The sequence below is a fragment of the Lynx rufus genome, unplaced genomic scaffold (assembly GCF_022079265.1).
Source record: "Lynx rufus isolate CCGP_SWC_20201006 ecotype Redwood Valley unplaced genomic scaffold, mLynRuf1.p SCAF_10, whole genome shotgun sequence".
NCBI classification, from domain to species: domain Eukaryota; kingdom Metazoa; phylum Chordata; class Mammalia; order Carnivora; family Felidae; genus Lynx; species Lynx rufus.
Window position 1 is genome coordinate 1,789,137 of NW_025814824.1, and position 20,473 is coordinate 1,809,609.

The following is a 20,473-nucleotide window of genomic DNA, read 5'->3' on the forward strand; positions in this document are numbered from 1 at the left end:
GAATCTTCAGTATTAGAAATTTCATACTGGAGAGGAACCCTATGGATGCAACAAATGTAGGAAAAGAAAGGATTCAAATCCAGCTTAAATCTCTTTCAGAATCAGTGCACCCCCCTGAGAAACCCTAGAAATTCTGGAAGGGTGAGGAAGCCTTTAGTTAGAGCTCATGCCTTGTTCTCACAGACTCCTAGGGGGAAGCCTATGAGTGTATGGAGCGTGGAGGTACTTGATCTGTAGCTCACTCTGGCCCAACAACAAAGAATACTGCAGAGAGAAGCCCAGCAGATGTGATAAATGTGGGAGGGGTTTCCACAGTTTGGCCAGTGTCACAGAACCTGAAGCATGGGGAAAAAGCCATAAAAATGCAGCATCTGTGGGGAGCGCTTCAGCCTGAGCTTTCACTGTCCACGACAGAACCCGCACGGGTGGGAAGCCCTACGGATGTGATAAATGTGTCAAAATGCAAACCTTATTCAGCATCAGAAAGTTTACACTGGAAAGAAACCCCACGCATTAGTCTGCTAGGGCTGCCATAAAAGAATACCACGCAGTAGGTGGCTTAAGCAACACAAATCTTATTTTCTCACAGTTCTGTAGGCTGTAAAGTCCAAGATCAAGGTGCTGGCCAGTTTAGTTCCTAGTGAGGACTTTTCCTCGTTTGTAGATGGCTGCTTTTTTCACTGTTTGCTCACATGGTAGAGACAGAGAGCTAAAGTATCTTTTCCTCTTACGAGGTACCATTCCTGTTTGATCAGGGCCCCACCCTTAACCTTTGTTACTTCTTTACAAACACTGATATTGGAGTCAGTGCTTCAGTATATGAAATTTCAGTATATAATTCAGGCTATAACATTCCACCCCTGGAACCCCCCCCCCATTCAATGTCCTTCTCACATGAAGATGAATTATTTTTAAAATTTATCTGAAGGGGTGGGAGGGAGAGGGGGGCGGGAGAGAATCTTAAGCAGGCTTCATGCTCAGTGTGGAGCCCAATGTGGGGCTTGATTGGGATCATGACCTGAGCTGAAATCAAGAGATGGGCACTGAACCGACTGAGCCACCCAGGTGCCCCAGAAATACATTATTTCTTGCTAACAGCCTCCAAAGCCTTAACTTACCCAGCATCAGATTTAAAGTCCAAAGTTTCATCTAAATGTCATCCAAGTCAGATATAGGTCAGGCATGAATCTAGGTATCATTCATCCTACAGCAAAATCCCTCTCTTCTTGTGAGCTTGTGAAACTAGATAAGTTATATACTTCCAAAATAAAATGGTAGACAGACATAGGATACATACTCCCATTCCAAAATGGAGAAATGTGATGGGTCCCACCAAGTCTAAAACCTACCAAGGGAGAATGTATTAAATCTTAATGCTGATGAATAATCCTCCGTGGTTTGATGTTCTACCCTCCAGACCCACTGGGTTGAGTGTCCCTTTAGGTCAGATGGGTGACCCCACCTCTGTGGCTTTCTGAGAAGGCCCTGCCAAACTGAGGAGTGATGGGCATCCTTGCCCCTGGGCCTGCTGTGGGATTGGCAGCTCTGACAACCTCTGAATTGCCTTCAGGGTCATTCTTTCTTTCCCCTTTTTGAAAGAATAACGGGTGTCTGCAGCCTTGCTCATTCTGTCTTGTTTCCTCTGTTTAATCCCAGCTGGCAGTGTTTCTGCTGGTATAATTCCATCTCAATTCCTGGCTTCTAGGTGGCTGATTAAATTCATGGTTTACATCGATACTAATCTCTGTATCAAATTATTTTTCAGACGCACCTTCAGTGTTCTCTTCAGAACAAGTTTTCTCTCCCCTTCCCTCTCTCTCCCTCTTTTTGCAATGTGGATAAACGGAATTTTCCACATCTTCAGCTTGGGTTCCTTTTTGCTTAACAATTTTTTTCTTCAGCTCATCTTACGTCTCTTACATTTTACTGTAAGCAGTCAGGAGAAACCAAGTCATTTCTTCAACACTTGGCCCTGAAATCTCTTCAGCTAAAATATCCAGTCTCATTAATCACAAGGTCTACCTTATACAAAACACTGGAACATAGTTCAGTGAAGTTCTTTACTGCCTTATAACAAAAATCATATTTCCTATGGTTTCCAGTAACCTGTACCTCATTTCCATCTGAGACATCAGAATGGCCTTTAATGTCTATATTTTTGCCAGTATTATTTTCATGATTATTTGTGTATTCTCTAAAACGGAAGTGTTCTCTCCAGCTCTTTTCTTTCTGAGCTCTCATCAGAATCACCTTTAACTCCTGTTATTTCTATTAGCAGTCCCTTCAATCTTGTGTTCTTTTACTATGTCAATCTTGTGTTCTTTTACTATGTGGCTCAGCAGTCTTCCAGCCTCTATCACACTGTTCCAAAGCTGCTTCCACAGTTTTAGGTATGTGTTAACAGCGGCTCCTTGCTCTCAATACCAAAATCTGTAGTAGTTTGAGAAGTCTGCCTTAACAAGTACTATAAACTAGGTGGCTTAAATAACAAATTTATTATCCACAGTTTTTGAGGCTGGGAAGTCTAAAATCAAGGTGCTGGCTGATTCGGTTCCTTGTGAGGTCTCTCTTCCTGGCTTGCAGACGGCTATCTTCTTGCTGTGTGTTCACATGGCAGAGACAGACAGATAGGGAGCTGTGGTCTCTTATGTACCAGCCCAACTGTACCAGAGTCCTACCTTTATGACTTCATTTAACCTGACTTCCTGGGAGACTATTGTCTCCATTAGGGGTTAAGGCTTCAACGTATCAATTTTAGAAGGACATAGTTCACTCCATAGCACCCGATAAATGTCATGAATGTGGAAAAGCCTTTAGTAAAAATTTATGACTTAACAATAGACAATCCATAAGTGAAAATACAGAAGGGTGAAGAGAACCCTGTAAATACAGTCAGTGTGACTCTCTGGATTTGTTCAATGTCAGAATTGATAGAGGGAGAAAGCCCATAGCTACAAGTGACATAGAGGAAGCTTTTATGTGCTAAGCCCACTTAGGGCTTAATTCCACATGAGAGTATTGACACCAGCAAGTGTAAGGGAGATTCTGAGGAAACTCAGTGATTGTGTATAGGATGGTGAGAATCATGTAAGTAGCCTCTGTTCCAGTTTGTTGAAACTATTCTGAGCCGTCTACTAGGATATGGAAAGTGCCCTTCGAAACAGATCTCCTCCTTGAAAGTAACTTTAAAAAATTTTATTGATGTGCAATTCACATAACATAAAACTAACAATTTAAAAATGTTCAGGGGTGCCTGGGTGGCTCGGTTGAGCATCTGACTGTTAATTTTGGTTTGGGTCATGATCCCGGCGTTGTGGGATCAAGCCCTATGTCAGGCTCCATACTGGGCATGGAGCCTGCTTGGGATTCTCCCCCCACCTCACCTTTTCTCTCTCCCTCTGCTTCTCTCCCTGACTTACATGTGCACTCTCTAGAAAATAAAAATAAAAAAATTTCGTTACATGTACAATTCAGTGGCATTTAGGACATTCACAGTGTTGTGCAACCTAGGAGTCATTAAGCAATTACTCTTCATTTGCTCCTCTCCAGATACTGACAACCACTAACCTGCTTTGTGTCTCTATGGATTTAACTGTTGTGGATACTTTGTATAAATGGGATCATACAGTTAGAAACACTGTGACATCAAAATGTCAGAGTAAGGGAAGTAGGAGGTTCTGTGCCTACCCCAAAGCAACTAATGAGCTGCTAAAATCTGCCAGAATTAACTTTTGTCGAACTTTGGAACCTAGTCAAAAGTGGAAAATTTGGTGAAGCAGCTCTTAATTTATGGCAGGAGAGTGCTACAGCATTTTAAACTACCTGCACTGTTTAAATATACACAAAAAGCTAAAGGAAACCATGAACACTGAACTAAAAGAACTAGGTGAACAATGTTTGAACAGATAGAGAAATTATAAAAAGCCATACAGAACTTTTGGAGCTGCAAAGTACAAAAACTGAAGTGAAAAGTTTGTTAGGGGGTTTAACAGCTTATTTAAATAGGCAAAATAGAGACACTGACTTGCAAATAGTTCAACTGAGATTATGTACTCCAAGGAGCAGAAAGAAAATAATGAAAAATGCACAGAACTTCAGAGACCTGTGAGACACCAACAGATGTACTTGCATACGCTTGCAGAGGGAAAGGACAGGGAAAGTTTTCAGGAATCATGTCCAGAAATTGCCCAAATTTGATTAAAAAAAAAAAAAAAACCCAATCCATAAATATATACATCCAAGAAGCTTAGTAAACTCCAAGCATGATAAACTCCATAAAATCCATACCCAGACACATTATAGTCAAATTCTCAAAACCCATACACGCAGAATTTTGAAAGCAGCAAGAAGTTATTTGTTACCTACAAGGGATCCTCAATAAGATCTGATTTCTCGGGGCGCCTGGGTGGCGCAGTCGGTTAAGCGTCCGACTTCAGCCAGGTCACAATCTCGCGCTCCGTGAGTTCGAGCCCCGCGTCAGGCTCTGGGCTGATGGCTCGGAGCCTGGAGCCTGTTTCCGATTCTGTGTCTCCCTCTCTCTCTGCCCCTCCCCCGTTCATGCTCTGTCTCTCTCTGTCCCAAAAATAAATAAAAAACGTTGAAAAAAAAATTAAAAAAAAAAAAAAAAAAGATCTGATTTCTCATCAGAAACCATGGAGACCACCAGTAAGTGGGATGACATAGTTAAGGTCTTGGAAGAAAGACTGTCAGCTAAGATTTTTTTAAAAAAATGTTTTAACATTTATTCATTATTGAGAGACAGAGAGAGAGCACAAGGCGGGTAGGGCAGAGAGAGAGGGAGACATAGAATCTGAAGCAGGCTCCAGGCTCCGAGCTGTCAGCACAGAGCCTGACGCGGGGTTGAACCCACAAACCGTGAGATCATGACCTGAGCTGAAGTTGGACGCTTAGCTGACTGAGCCACCCAGGCGTCCCAGCTAAGATTTCTATATCCAGCAAAATATCCTTCAAGAATGAGGGAGAAATTAGGAGGTTTGCAGACTTAAAACAATGAAAACAAAAAACAAAACCTGAGAGAGCTCATTAATAGTAGACCTGCTCTACAAAAAATGCTTCAGGGGGCTCCTGGGTGGCTCAGTCCGTTGAGCGTCCAACTTTGGCTCAGGTCTTGATGTCACAGCTTGTGGGTTCGAGCCCCGCATCAGGCTCTGCTGACAGCTCGGAGCCTGGAGCCTGCTTGGGATTCTGTGCCTCTTCTCTCTCTGACCCTAACCCACTAGCATTCTGTCTGTCTCTCTCAAAAATAAACAAATATTAAAAAAAATTAAAAACAAAAAATGCTTCAGGATGAAATGAAAGGACACGGCAGTAGTTCTAAACCATAAGAAAGAAAAGTGAACGCTAGAGAAGGTAACGTCATAGGCAAATGTAAAAGGCACTATTGCAGGCACCTGGGTGGGTCAGTGAGTTAATAAGTATCCAACCTTTGGCTCAAGTCAGGATCTCACAGTTCATGAGTTTGAGCCCTGCATCAGGTTCTCTGCTGTCAGTGTGGAGCCTGCTTCAGATCCTTTGTCCCCCTCTTTCTGCCCCTCCTCCGCTTGTGCACACACCCTCTCTAAAAAATAAACATTAAAAAAAGCCAATATTGTACTTTTTATTGGTTTGTAACTTCTGCTTTTCCTGTATGATTTAAGGCAAACAGACAAAATTATAAATCTATGTCAAGGTTATAGTGTGTAACAATGCAATCTGTGACAATTACAAAAGTAGGAGAGGGATTAAAAAGTATAGAAACAGTATATACTACTGAAACTAAGTGGATTTTTACAAGTTTACTATGTTAATTTTAATCCACAAGGTAAACACTAAGAAAATACTAAAAGAAAAACTGAAAAGAGAAGAAAGAAATAAGTGTGACACTACAAAAAAAATCAGTAAATATAAAAAAAGGCAAGAATGGAGGAACAAAAGACACAGACAACAAACAACTAAATGGTATAAGTAAGTACTTTTCAGTATTCATATTAAATGCAAATGGAATAAACTTCCCAATTAAAAGGTCCAGATTAGTAGACTGGATTAAGAAACCAAGATCTATGTATATGCTTCCTACAAGAGAGTTACTATAAAGAATGAGGTTGAAAGTAAAAGGATGGAAAAAAAATATTGCAAAAGATTTTGTATTCCATACAAAAAGAAAAAAAAAAGGCTGTATTATGAGACAAACTAGATTTTAAATCAAAAGAAGGTTAATGAAAACAGACTCCTGGATCAATGGAATAGAGAGCCCAGAAATAAACCCATGCATATACGGTCAATCTGTGATAAAGGAGGCAAGATTATACAGTGTGAAAAAGTCTCTTCAGTAAATAGTGTTGAAAACACTGGGCAGCTACATGCGTAGAAATGAAACTGGACTGCTATCTTACACTATATACAAAAACCAAGTCAAAATGAATTAAGGACTTGAATGTAAGACCCAAAACCATAAAACATAAAAAAGGAAATGTGAGCAGTAAGCTTTTTTGACATTGGTTTTCGCAATATTTTTTTGAACCATTCTCCTCAGGCAAGGGCAGCAACAGCTAAAATTAAAAGATGGGATTATGACAAACTGAAAAGCTTCTGCACAGCAAAGGAAACCATCAACAAAATGAAAAGGCAATCTACTGAATGGGAAAAGATACTTACAAATCCTACATCCTAGAAGTGGTTAATAACCAAAAAATATAAAGAGTGTATACACCTTAGTACTCAAAAAACAAACGGGTGCCTGGGTGGCTCAGTTGTCTGAGTGTCTGACTCTTGATTTTGGCTCAGGTCACGATTGCAGGATTGAGCCCTGCATCAGGCTCCATGCTAAGTGTGGAGCCTGCTTAAGATTCTCAGTCTCTCTCCTTCTGCCCCTCTCCCTCGCTTGCGTGCTCGCTCTCAAATAAAACAAACAACAAAACAAAACAAAACAACCCAGGAAACAAAAAACAAACAGCCTGATTCAAAATGGGCAGAGGACTTGAATAGACATTTTTTCAAAGAAGACATACCGATGGCCAATAGACATCTGGAAACATGTTCAGCATCTGTAATCATCATGGAAATGCAAATCAAAACCATAATGACTTACTACCTCACACCAGTCTAACTGGCTTTTATCAAAAAGACAATAACAAATGTTGGTAAGGATGTGGAGAAAAGGGAACCCTCATGCACTGTTGGTGGCAATAAAAACTGGTGCAGCCACTGTGGAAAATAGTATGGAGACTCCTCAAAAATGTAAAAATAGAACTGTATGATCCATCAATTCCACTTCTAGGTATTTATCCATATAAGACAAAAACACCCATTCAAAAGGATATATGCATCACCATTATTTATAAAAGCCAAGATACAGAAGCAACTTAAGTGCCCAACAACAGATGAGTGGATAAAGAAGTTGTTTACGCACACATTCGGGAATATTACTTAGCCATAAAAGAAGAATGAGCTTGCTGTCTGTGGCAACATGAATGGACCTAGAGGTATTATGCCAAGTGAAATAAGTTAGAGAAAGACTAATACTGTACAATTTCACTTATATGTGGAGTCTAAAAAGTACACCAAAATGGAAACAGGCTCACAGATAGACAAAACTATTGGTCACCAGAGTGGGGAGGGATTGAGAGTAGGCCAAAAAGGAGAAGGGGATTAAGAGGTTTCTAATTATAAATAATTCATGAGGATACAATGTATAGCAGAGGGAAACACTATGATATACACCAGAAACTAATGGGAAATTGTATGTCAATTATACTTCAATTTAAAAAGAAAGTTACAAAAGATTAAGAAGGATATCATATGTTGATAAAAGGTTCACTATGAAGAGAGGATATAACAATTATATAACTACCTGATAGTACAGTCCCAAAATATAGGGAGTAAAAATGGGCAGAATTGAAGAGAAAACTAGTTCTACAATAATGGGTGTAGTTCAGTAACCAACTTTCTATAACAGAGCAGCCAGACAGGAGGATCAAAGGCAATATACAACTTGAACTGCACTAATACACACACACACACACACACACACACCATCTATCCAACAACAGCAAAATATATATTTCACTTAATTGTACCTGTAAGGATAGGTCATTAGGCCACAAGGTAAGTCTTAATGAATTTGAAATTACTGAAATCATGCAAAGTAACTTCTGATCACAGTGGAATGAAACTAGAAATGAACAGCAGAAAGAACTCTGGAAAATTCACAGATATGTGGAAATTGAATAGCACACTCAAACCTTTGTATCAAAGAAGAAAAATTACAAGAGAAAGTAGAAAATACACGGAGACAATGGAAGTGAAAACTTGACATACTAAAACTTAAGGAATGCAGAAAAAGCAATGCATAGAGGGAATTTTATAGCTGTAGATGCATCATGTAAACAGTAGATCTCAAATCTGCAACCTAATTATACAATTTAAGAAGAGCAAACTAAACCCAAACTAGAAGAAGGAAGCAAATAATAAAAGAGGAAAGATGAGATAAAATAGAGAACAGAAAAATGATAGAGAAAGCAACAAAACTTAAAGCTGGTTCCTGAAAAAGATAAAATTGACAAACCTTTATCTAGACTAACCAAACCCCCCAAGTTACTAAAATCAGAAATGAAACTGGAGACATTACTGTTAATTTTTTTAAGAAGTGTTACAAGTAAATACTTATACAAGGGAATAGCTGTATGCCAATAAATTGGCTACCCAAGGTGAAATGGATACATTTCTAGAAATGCACCATCTATCCAAACCTCAGGAGAGAATAGAAATTCTGAAAAGACCTAGAAATAGTGAAGATATTAAATCAATAATAATAAAAAACCTCCCAACAGAGAAAAGCTCACAACCAAGTAAAGATGGCTTTACTCGTTAACTCTACCAAACATATAAAGAAGAATTAACAAAATCTTTCTCCAACTATTCCAAAATATTGAAGAGGACACTTCCTAACTCATTCTATGAGGACAACATTACTCTGATACCAGAAGTCTTAGACAAAGACACTATGAGAAAAGAAAACTACAGGCTAATATCTCTTATGAGCAATTGCAAAAATCCTCACCAAAATATGCACAAAGCTAATTCAGCAGCGTATTAAAAGTATTGTACCTCTGGGGCGCCTGGGTGGCTCAGTCGGTTGGGCATCCGACTTCAGCTGGTCCGTGAGTTCAAGCCCTGCGTCGGGCTCTGTGCTGACAGCTCAGAGCCTGGAGCCTGTTTCAGATTCTGTGTCTCCCTCTCTCTCTGACCTTCCCCCATTCATGCTCTGTCTCTCTCTGTCTCAAAAATGAATAAACGTTAAAAAAAAAGTATTGTACCTCTTGAGCAAGTGAGGTTTACTCCCAGAATGCAAGAATGTTTCAACCTGTTAAAATCAACTCTGCAGGGGCGCCTGGGTGGCTCAGTCGGTTCAGCGTCCGACTTCGGCTCAGGTCATGATCTCACAGTCCATGAGTTCGAGCCCCGCGTCGGGCTCTGTGCTGACAGCTCAGAGCCTGGAGCCTGCTTCGGATTCTGTGTCTCCTTCTCTCTCTGACCCTCCCTCGTTCATGCTCTCTGTCTCAAAAATAAATAAACATTAAAAAAAATTAAAAAAAAATCAATTCTGTAATACATCACATTAAGAGAATGTATGATAAAAGCCACATGATCTCAACTGAGGCACAAAAAGCAAATGACAAAACTGAACACACTTTCAGGGAAAAAAAACATTCAGTAAACTAGGAATAGAAGGGAACTTCCTCAACATGATTAAGGCCACATATGAAAAATTCACACTGACATCATATTTACTGATGAAAGACTGAATGCCTTTTTTTCTGAAGAACATGAATGAGATAAGGATGCCAGCTTTTGCCACTTCTGTTCAACACAGTACTGACAGTTCTAGCCTGAATGATTACACAGAAAAAAGAAAAGGCATCTAAATTGTAAAAGAAGTAAAATGATGTCTTCACTGGAGCCACTCTCTCATATCCATATAACATTAGAATCCATACACATGAAAAAAATGTCAGAGCTAATAAATGAATTTAGCAGAGTTGCAGGATACAAAATCAACATGCAAAAAGTCAGTTTTATTTCCGTATGCTTTCAATGAACTATCCGAACAGGAAGTATATATTTTTTAAGTTCCAATAAAATAAAATTCCAAAGAATACATTCTAATAAAATTACAATTTATAGCAGAATCCAAAAGAATAAAGTACTCAGCAATAAATTTAACCAAGGAGGCAAAAGACTTGTTCACTGACACCCAAAGAATATGGCTGAAATTAAAGAAAACCAAAGTATATGAGAAGACTTCCCATACTTATGGACTGGGAGACTTAATATTGCTAAGATGACAGTACTACCCAAAGTGATCTATAGATTCAAAGCAATCCCCATCAAAATTCCATTTGTGTGTGTGGTTATCTTTACAGAAATAGAAAAAACTATCCTAAAATTCATTTGGAATATCACAAGACCCTTGAGTCTTGCAAAGCAAAAAGTATGGAGGAACCACACTGCCTGATTTCAGTACTCCGTACCAAGCTACAAACAGTGGCAAAATCGGCTTGCTACTGACATAAGGGTAAACATATAGATCAATGGAACAGAACTGAGCCTGAGGAAAAACCCTCACATATATGGTCAATTGATTTTTGACAAGGGTACCAAGTCCATACAATTGGAAAAGGACAGTCTGTACAAATGGTGCTTGGACAACTGGATACCTATGCTAAAAGAACACAAGATAAATGAAAAATTAGAAAGTCTCTGAAGAAGTAGATATAATGAATACATATGTGGAGGTTTCAGAACTGGAAAATACATACCTGAAAGAAAATGGTTAGTAGATGGCTTACTAGCACATTAGAGGTAACAAATCACTGAACTGGAACACAGAACAATAGAAATTATACTGGGAAAAAAGTTATGAAGAGAGCCTCAAAAACTACGGGAGTATAGCAAAATAACATTTGTGTCACTGTAGTTCTGGAAGTAGTAAAGGTGGGCAGTATTAGAAGAGCTAATGGCTTAAAACTTCCCAAATTCGGCAAGAGATGGAAACCTAAAGATTCAAAGAGCTTGAATGTATGTTAAACACGATAAGCCCACTGAAATCCATGTCAAATCACATTACAATTTATCTCCATAACCTAAAAATGAAGAAAACATCTTGAAAGTGGCCAATGAAAAACAACACATTTTCTTATAGGGAAAACTATTGGAATGGTAGTGGATGTCTTACCAGAAACCACAGAGGTTAGATGGAAGGGGTGTGATGTTCTTCAGGTGCTGAAAGAAATTGTCAACCCCAAATCCTGTACCAAATGACAATATCTTTCAGGAATTGAAGGGAAACTCAGGACATTCTCAAATGGAGGGAAACTGAGAATTTGTCCCTAGGAGAGCGGATAGAGGCAATTTTATAAGCAAAAAGGAAACAATAAGAGAGGGAACCTTGGAACATCTGTGTGCAGTAAGGAGTTAACATAATAGGCCTGAGACTGCTATTGTTAGGAAATCCTGCTTGCAAGATTATCCTTTGGCTGGCATTGGGATCTTGCATTTCTGGAGGGTTGGCACCATTCCCAGAACTGATAAGAATGGCTCACTGTGCCTAAAACTATGCAAACCGTAGGGTTATGTTGAATGTGCCTGTGTGACTAGCCCCCACTAAAAAAGTTGGGCACTGAGCCTTTAATGAGCTTCCTCATTAGATAACATTTAGCACATGTTGTCACAGTCTTTGGTGGAGGATTTAAGTGGGTCATGTGTGACTCCACTGGGAGAGGATTTTTGGAAGCTTGTTCCTGGTTTCCTTTGGGCTTTGTCTCTTGTATGGTTTCCCTTTGCTGATTTTGCTTTGTATCCCTTTGTTATAATTATAGCCAAGTGTGCAACCATGTGAGTCTTGTGAGTCCTAGTGAACATCGAACCTGGGGGTGGTCTTGGGAACCCCTGACACAATCAGGAAGAAAGAAAACACAGGAAAAATATGGGTAAATATAGTAGGCACTCCTCTTACACATGAATTTTCTGAACTAATTTTGATGGTTGAAGCAAAAATTATTACACATTCTGCTATGATTCTAAATATATAGAGAGGAAACACTTAAAATGACAGTAAGGGCAAAAGGATGTAATAGGAGATAAAGCTTCTGTACTGCATTCAAACTCGTAAAATGAAGATACCAGTAGACTGATTAGTTATGCATATGTAATGGAGCTCCCAGAGTAACCACTAAAAATGCTATATACAAAGAGATACACAGAAAGCACTGGATATTTCAAAATAGAATTCTAAAAAGGAAAAAGAAAAAGGTCCAAATAACCCAAAGGAAGTCAGTAAAAAGAAAACCAAGCAAAAAGAACAAACAAAATGGTCTAAATACACCAACCAAAAGAGAGAAATTGGCATAACAGAGTAAGAAAAAAAGAAGCCATAGTAAACCCAATGTGCTGCCTAAATGAAACTTCAAATATTACAGCTTAGGCAAGTTAAAAGGATGAAAAGAAACATGCAAACATTAATCAAAGGAAAGGAGTGGCTATACTAAATCAGTAAGGTAGACTTCTGAGCAAGGAAAGTTACCAGACACAGAGGGTGATCAATTACAGGAAGACAGTGATCCTGAATGTGTGTGTCTCACATACAGTTTCACAACATGTGAAGAGGAAACCCAAAGAAATAGACAAATCAACAAGTGGAGACTTCAACACCCTTCTCTCAATGGTGGAAAATCTAAACCCCAAATCAGGAAGAGCTTGTCAACACCATCAACCAACAGAATCTAGTCTTTACAGAACATTTCACCCCCAAATAGCAGAATACATATTCTTTTCAAATGCTCACAAAAACATATACCAAGATAAGCATATCCTGGGCCATAAAACATAAGAAATTTGTTTATCTTAACAAATGGAAAGAATTGATACCACACAAGGTATGTTCTCTGACCATAATAGAATCAAACATGAAGTCAGTAAGAGAAAGTTGACAGAAAAGTCTCTAAACACTTAGAAAATATTTAAACTCCACACTTCCAAGTAATCCATGCATCAAAAATGAAGTTTTAAGGGGAAATAAAACATTCTCCATGAAAAGAGAATGGAGAGGAAGATACAATGTATCAAAGTATGTGGAGTACAACTAAAGCAGTCCTGAGTGGAAAACCTGTAGCAGTGGATGTGTATGTTACCAAAGAGGAAAAGTCTCTAATCAATAAGCTTCTAAGGAACCTAGAAAAATAAAAGCTAAATAAACTCAAGAAACACATAGAAGGAAATAATAGTGATAAAGGCAGAAATCAGTGAAATTGAAAAAAACAGAGAAAGAGCTGTTCTTTTGAAAATAATAACATTGAAACAACCTCTAGCAAGACTAAGAAAAACGAGACTAGACACAAATTACTACATCAAGAATGAAAAAAGGGTATCTCTACATACTCTGAAGCCATCAAAAGAATACCAGCCTACAAATTTCACAACTTACATGAAATGAACTGCTTCCTTGAAACACACAAACTACTGAAAATTTCCCAATATGGAATAATTTGAACAGCTCTATAGCTATTACGGAAGTTCAATTTGCAATCTAAAAATTACTACAAATGAAATGTATAGGCCCACATGTTTTCACTGTGGAATTCTGCCAAATCTTTAAAGACTTAGTGCCAGTGCTGCGTGATTTCTTCCAGAAAATAGAAGAGGAAGAAACAAACCCTTCCCAATTCACTCTGTGAAGCAGGTATTATGTTAATACCAAAATAATTATACACTATTACCAAGTACAGTTTACTTTAGGCATGCAAGACTAGTTCCATATTTGAAACTTAGTGTAATCCACCATTTTAACAGACTAAAAAAGAAAAACCACATGATTATATCAGTTGATGCAGTAAAATCAATTATTTGTCAGAATTCAATAACCACTGTGGGGAAAAAAAAATCTTAGAACAAAAGGAATGCAGGGGAACTCCTCTACTTGAGTAGGAACATCTACAAAAAAATATATATCTAACATTTTTTGTTGCTTATATAAACATGTCTACTATATATATATTTATTTGTAATAATATATAACTATATATATAAAACAATTTACTGTTTTAACCATTTCACAAATTTATTTTAGAGAGGGGGTCAGAGGGAGAAAGAGAGAGAGCATTAAGCAGTCTCCACGCTCAGTGTGGAGCCCAACATGGGCTTTTATCCCATGACCCTGGGATCATGACCTGAGCCAAAATCAAGAGTCAGACACTCAACCAAGCTATCCAGGTGCCCCTTAACCATTTTTAAATGCACGGTTCAGTGGTGTTAAGTACATGCACACGGTTGTGAAACCATTCCCATTCTCCATCTCCAGCACTGTTTCATCTTCCCAAGCTAAAACTGTGTCCATTAAACATGGACTCCTTCCTCATTCCCCACTCCTCCCAGCTCTTGGTAACCTCTGTTTTACTTTATGGACTTGTCCATTCTCGGTTACCTGCTGTAAGTGGAATCAAACACTTTTTGTCCTTCTTAGACTGGCATATTTCACTTAACGTTTTCAACGCTAATCCTTGGTGTTGAATGTATCAGAATTTCCTTTGTTTCTAAGGCTCAACATATGCCATTGTATGCATACACCACATTTTATGTTTATGGCCATTTGAGCTATTGTGAATAATGCCATTATGTTAGGGACTTTGCTGTACAAGTATATAGGGGTAGATAGCTAGGAGTGGAGTTGCTGAATTGCAGGGTCAGTGGTATGTTTAACATTTTGAGGAACTGCTGGACTCTTCCACAAAAACCACACCATTTTACATTTCCCATCAGAAAAGCATAAATGTCTCCACAATGCCAGAACGTGTTCTCTCCCTTTTCTTTGGTAGTAGCCATCATAGAGGGTATGGTGTGGCATCTTATCTTAACGCTGTGAGACATAATAATGCTTTTCTCCTCATGTTAAGAATAAGGCAAAGATGTCTGTTCTCACCACTCTCATTGTGCTACAAGTTCTGCAATAAAGCAAGAGGAAACAGATCATTGACTGCTCTCCAGGTTGCTGTTTCCTTCGCAAGCCAGGCCAGGCCCATAATGAAGCAACTATGTCTAAGGGACCTGCAGTTGGCATTGGTCTTGGCACCACCTACTCTTGTGTGGGTGCCTTCTAGCACAGGAAAGTGGAAATAATTGCCAACGATCACGGAAACCGAACCACCCCAAGTTATGTAGCCTTTACTGACACTGAACGATTGATTGGTGATGCTGCAAAGAATCAAGTTGCAATGAACCCCACCAACACAGTTTTTGATGCCAAATGCCTGATTGGGTGTGGATTTGACGATGCTGTTGTCCAATCTGATATGAAGCACTGGCCCCTCATGGTGGTGAATGATGCTGGCAGGCCCAAGGTCCAAGTAGAATACAAGGGAGAGACCAAAAGTTTCTATCCAGAGGAGGTGTCTTCTGTGGTTTTGACAAAGATAAAGGAAATCGCAGAGGCTTACCTTGGGAAGACTGTTACCAATGCTGTAGTCACAGTACCTGCCTATTTTAACAATGCTCAGCGTCAGGCTACCAAAGATGCTGGAACTACTGCTGGTCTTAATGTACTTTGAATCATCAAAGTACAGCAGCCAACTGCTGCTGCTATTGCTTATGGCTTAGAGAAAAAGGTTGGAGCCGAAAGGAATGTGCTGATCTTTGACTTGGGAGGTGGCACTTTTGATGTGTCAATCCTCACTATCGAAGATGGGATCTTTGAGGTCAAAGCTACTGCTGGAGACACCCACTTAGGTGGAGAAGACTTTGACAACCGAATGGTAAACCATTTTATTGCAGAGTTCAAGCGCAAACATAAGAAGGACATCAGTGAGAACAAGAAGGCAGTCCGTCGCCTCTGTACCTCTTGCAAGCATGCCAAGCATACACTTTCTTCCAGCACCTAGGCCAGTATCGAGATTGGTTCTCTATATGAAGGAATCAACTTCTATACCTCTATTACTCATGCCTGGTTTGAAGAATTAAATACTGACCTGTTCTGTGGCACCCTGGACCCTGTAGAGAAAGCTCTTCAGGATGCCAAGCTAGACAAGTCTCAGATCCACGATATTGTCTTGGTGGGTGGTTCTACACGTATCCCCAAGATTCAGAAACTTCTACAAGACTTTTTCAATGGGAAGGAACTGAATAAGAGCATCAACCCTGATGAAGCTGTCGCTTATGGTGCAGCTGTCCAGGCAGCCATCCTTCCCGGAGACAAATCTGAAAATGCTCAAGATTTGCTGCTGTTGGAGGTCACTCCCCTTTCTCTTGGCATTGAAACTGCTGGTGGAGTCATGACTGTTCTCATCAAGCACAATTCTACCATTCCTACTAAACAGACCCAAACCTTCACTACCTACTCTGACAACCAGCCTGGTGTGCTCATTCAGGTTTATGAAGGTGAGCGTGCCATGACCAAGGATAACAACCTACTTGGCAAGTTTGAACTCACAGGCATACGTACTGCCTCCCATGGCGTTCCTCAGATTGAGGTCACCTTTGATATTGATGCTAATGGCATTCTCAATGTCTCTGCTGTGGATAAGAGGACAGGAAAAGAGAATAAGATCACCATCACAAACAACAAAGGTCACTTGAGCAAGGAAGACATTGAGCTCATGGTCCAGGAAGCTGAGAAGTACAAAGCTGAAGATGAGAAGCAGCGAGACAAGGTGTCCTCCAAGAATTCACTTGAATCTTACGCATTCAACATGAAAGCAACTGTTGAAGATGAAAAGCTTCAGGGTAAAATCAATAATGAGGACAAACAGAAGATTCTGGATAAGTGTAATGAAATCATCAACTGGCTGGATAAGAACCAGACTGCAGAAAAGGAAGAATTTGAACATCAGCAGAAAGAGCTGGAGAAGGTCTGCAATCCCATCATTACAAAGCTGTACCAGAGTGCAGGACGCATGCCTGGAGGAATGCCTGGAGGCTTCCCTGGTGGTGGGGCTGCCCCCTCTGGTGGTGCCTCCTCTGGGCCCACCATTGAAGAGGTTGATTAAGCCAACCTGAGAATAGGTTTAGCATTGTTTCACACAAAACATTTGAAGGACCCAAATTTGTAGCAAATTCCATGGCAGTGAAGTTGAGCTGCTATAGTTAATTAACTGGGCATTCTTGATACTTGAATATGGAATACGTGCACAAGGAAAGGAAATACAACGTTACACTTTATAAGCACTGTATTGTTAAGTAGAAAATGCAGTGTCTTAAAACTGTATTTAAAATTGGCACCAAAAAAATAGAGGAAATAAAATGCATATAGATTATAGATTATAAAGGAAGAAATAATGCCATGCTTGTCTATGTAGAAAATCTAAAGGAATCTAGGAGGAAAAAAAATCCTAGAACTAAGTGAGTTCAGCCAGGCTGTAGGATTTAAGATAAAGATAGAAACAATTGTATTTTTGTATCCTAGCAATGAACATAGTGTCACTGAAATTAAAAATACCATTAAAATCACTTAAAGAGATTCTAAGGTGTCAATCTAACAAAACATATGGATTTGTATGCTGAAAATCACAAAATGCTGATGGAAGAAATCAGAAGACAATAAATGGAGAGACATACCACATTTGTGGATTTGAACAGTCAACAGAGTAAAAAGAATAATAAGGTGGGAGGAATCATTCTACCTGATTTCAAGACCTACTATATAGCAGCATCATAGACATAAGATCAAGAGAAGAAAAGAGAGGATCCCCTAACTAGACCCATGAGCAATGTGAGAAGGGGATTAATAGTCTTGAACACACGGCACTAGATTTTGGGTTAAAAGCAGGGGCTTTGAATCTCACCTGGGGCCCCACACCAGCCTTTCTTCCTGCCTTGGCCCTAGTTAGTGGCTTAGCTTAGGTTGACTAGTGCATGTGGTTTGCTTCTGGGTGAGCAGGAATGTGTTTGTGTTACAGGCATTAATGGCCTTCAGGGATGTGGCTGTGGCCTTCACCCAGAAGGAGTGGAGGCTACTGAGTCCTGCTCAGAGGACCCTGTATCGGGATGTAATGCTGGAGAACTACAGCCACTTGGTGTCGCTGGGTAAGGATGTCTTGTCTCAGGTCTCAGACTGCCTGTGAACATCTTAAGATTTTATGTAGTAGCCATGATACTTTTGGGTCAAAAAGAAAAACAATATTTTCCCTATATCCCTAGAGAGTGTTTGGATTCTGTACAGCTGAAATAGTGAAGGTGTGTGTGTGGCGGGGGTGGGGGTGGGGGTGAAGCTATGTGACACTGAATTGCCAGGACTCTTCCAAGGTTGGGCCCTTCCTCCAAAGTGATCTTGCCTCAAATTTGGGAATAGTGGTATTCAGTTAACCACAGGGGAGACTTTAGATCTGGGACTCCCCCTCCCCTTAGTCATCCTTTCTCAGCACTCAGAGAGCCTTTGCGCACTGCCACCGCCCCCCCCCCCCCCCCCAGCTTTCTGGGTTATTGCATTCCCCTGCTGACTCTGAGTTCTGCCATAGCCTTTTAAACCACTAACCCAGGGTCACCTTGGTTTCTTTCCCTGTGAGTAGGAATTGCCTTTTCCAAACCCAAACTCATCACCCAGCTGGAGCAAGGGGATGAGCCCTGGAGAGAGGAGAGCGAATGTCTTCTGGACCTTTGTCCAGGTGAGTGGGAAGCAGTGGGCTGGTGAGGAGACCAGGCAGTGAGGTGCTTAGCAGATGAGGAAGGAGTGCTTATGAACTCCTGGGGAGGGCTCTTCTTTGGGCCCCCCTTCCATGATATCCTGCTTACCCAGAGAGGGCTACCCTGGCCGTCCTCCCCTCCCCTCTGCAGGCTCATTCTGTTCATGTGGTGTCTCTTTTCCAGCACCTTTTCCAGTTCTAGGATCTCCTTGTTCTTGGGCTTTTGTTGGTTGGCCTGATATTCTGCATAGCACTTGCCTTCTGAGACTAAGTCTGCTGTCTCTGGGAGACACTATCTAGTTTTTTTTATAACATGTGAATTTCTTAGTGCATTGGTTTTACTCCATAAATTCCCATAAGCCTGCTTCTTTTATGATGGATTATTTAAGATTACAACAGGGTGTGTAGAATTATATGAGTGCCTGTGTGCCTTCCCTGCAGCCTAAGAAATAGATGTTAGAACACCAGTTAACAGCCCCCACACCTTCCCTGTTGTGTCCTGCTCTTCCACCCCAGCCAAGAATCCAGTTTGTGCATTAGCATTCTCATGTGCCCTTTTTCTTTTTCCCCATTCGATGGGTCCTTCAACCATATAGTGTTGTTTTGCATGTTTGTAAACTCTGCACATAGTATTGTCCTGTACACATCCTTCTGGAACATGCTTTTTCACTGACTTTGTGTGAGTATCCTGTTAAAACACATTACCAGTTCCCTTCTTTTGGACACTTATTTCCAATTTTGGCTATTAAATAATGCTATCTACATACTCCTGTTACTTCCATACAAACAGGGGCAAGAATTTTTCCAGCCTAGAGGTTCTTGTCCCACATCCTCACCAATACTGGGTATTGTCACATTTCTTCCCTTTGCAGTGAATCTCAGAGGTTCTTGTCCCACACATCCTCACCAATACTAAGTATTGTCAGACTTCTTCCCTTTGCTTTGAATCTCAGAGGAGCTTTGCTTTTCAGGGAACATGAGTATCTCTTCCTATGTTGTTTGGTCATTTACCTCTTCTGTGATTTGTCTGTTCATGGGGTTTCCCTCCTTTTCATTTGGGCTGTTTCTGTTATTGATTTGTAGAAATTCCATATAAATTCTGGGAACATGTAGGTCTTTAATCCAGTGGGAATTAATTTTATGTGAATGACTGGAGGTAAGAATAAATTTTTTCCTGATTTTTTTTTATTCTTTTGTTTTCAACATTCCTGGCATTTTGTTTCTAAATACAACCATATATCTAGACTTGTACTTTATAGCAAAATCAGAAATCAGTGCTTTTGTCTTTTTTTTTTTAAAGAGAAACTATTATATAAGCTATGATAATGGTATAATATAAAATGTATTATGGTATATTATGGTATAATAGTTTAGGGATAAATACTTTAGTTTTTAAGTGTAAAATTTGGCTACCGCTATGGAATCACTGCTACAATCCAAATACCAAGCCTAACTGTCACCTCAAAGTTTCCTTGTGCCTCATTATAGTCCCTATCTCCTATCCTTTTGTCTTTCCCTCCTCCGCAGACTCAGGTACCCACTGCTCTGCTATCATAGATTTGCTCACATTTTCCAGAATTAATGTAAGTTAAATATATAGAATGTATACCAGATTCTTTCACTCAACAGTTATTTTTAATTTCATCCATAATGCTGTTTGTATCATAGTTCATTTCTTTTTACTGCTGGATAGTATTCCATTACATAGATAGCACAATTCATTTAACCATTCATCTACTGAAAGACATTTGAGTCGTCTCCAGTTTTGACTAATACAAGTAAAATCAGCATGGATGTTCATGACAAGTCTT

At 39.7% G+C, this 20,473-nt stretch overlaps 2 protein-coding genes across 2 annotated transcripts in view; both read left to right on the forward strand.

Annotated features, from left to right (window-relative positions):
• ZNF169 (zinc finger protein 169) overlaps nt 1-20,473 on the forward strand; it is a 47,356-nt gene that overhangs the window by 13,633 nt on the left and 13,250 nt on the right. Inside the window, exons 5-8 of the mRNA XM_047100735.1 lie at nt 5,822-5,964; nt 17,447-17,644; nt 17,940-18,066; nt 18,549-18,644. Of these exons, the coding sequence (XP_046956691.1) occupies nt 17,585-17,644; nt 17,940-18,066; nt 18,549-18,644 (283 nt within the window). The 5' untranslated portion in view covers nt 5,822-5,964; nt 17,447-17,584. The remainder of the gene's footprint in view (nt 1-5,821; nt 5,965-17,446; nt 17,645-17,939; nt 18,067-18,548; nt 18,645-20,473) is intronic.
• On the forward strand, nt 14,970-17,307 carry LOC124527622 (heat shock cognate 71 kDa protein-like). Its single transcript, XM_047100723.1, is given in 1 exon segment — nt 14,970-17,307. A coding segment is annotated over 1 exon segment (1,947 nt). The 5' UTR covers nt 14,970-15,083; the 3' UTR covers nt 17,031-17,307.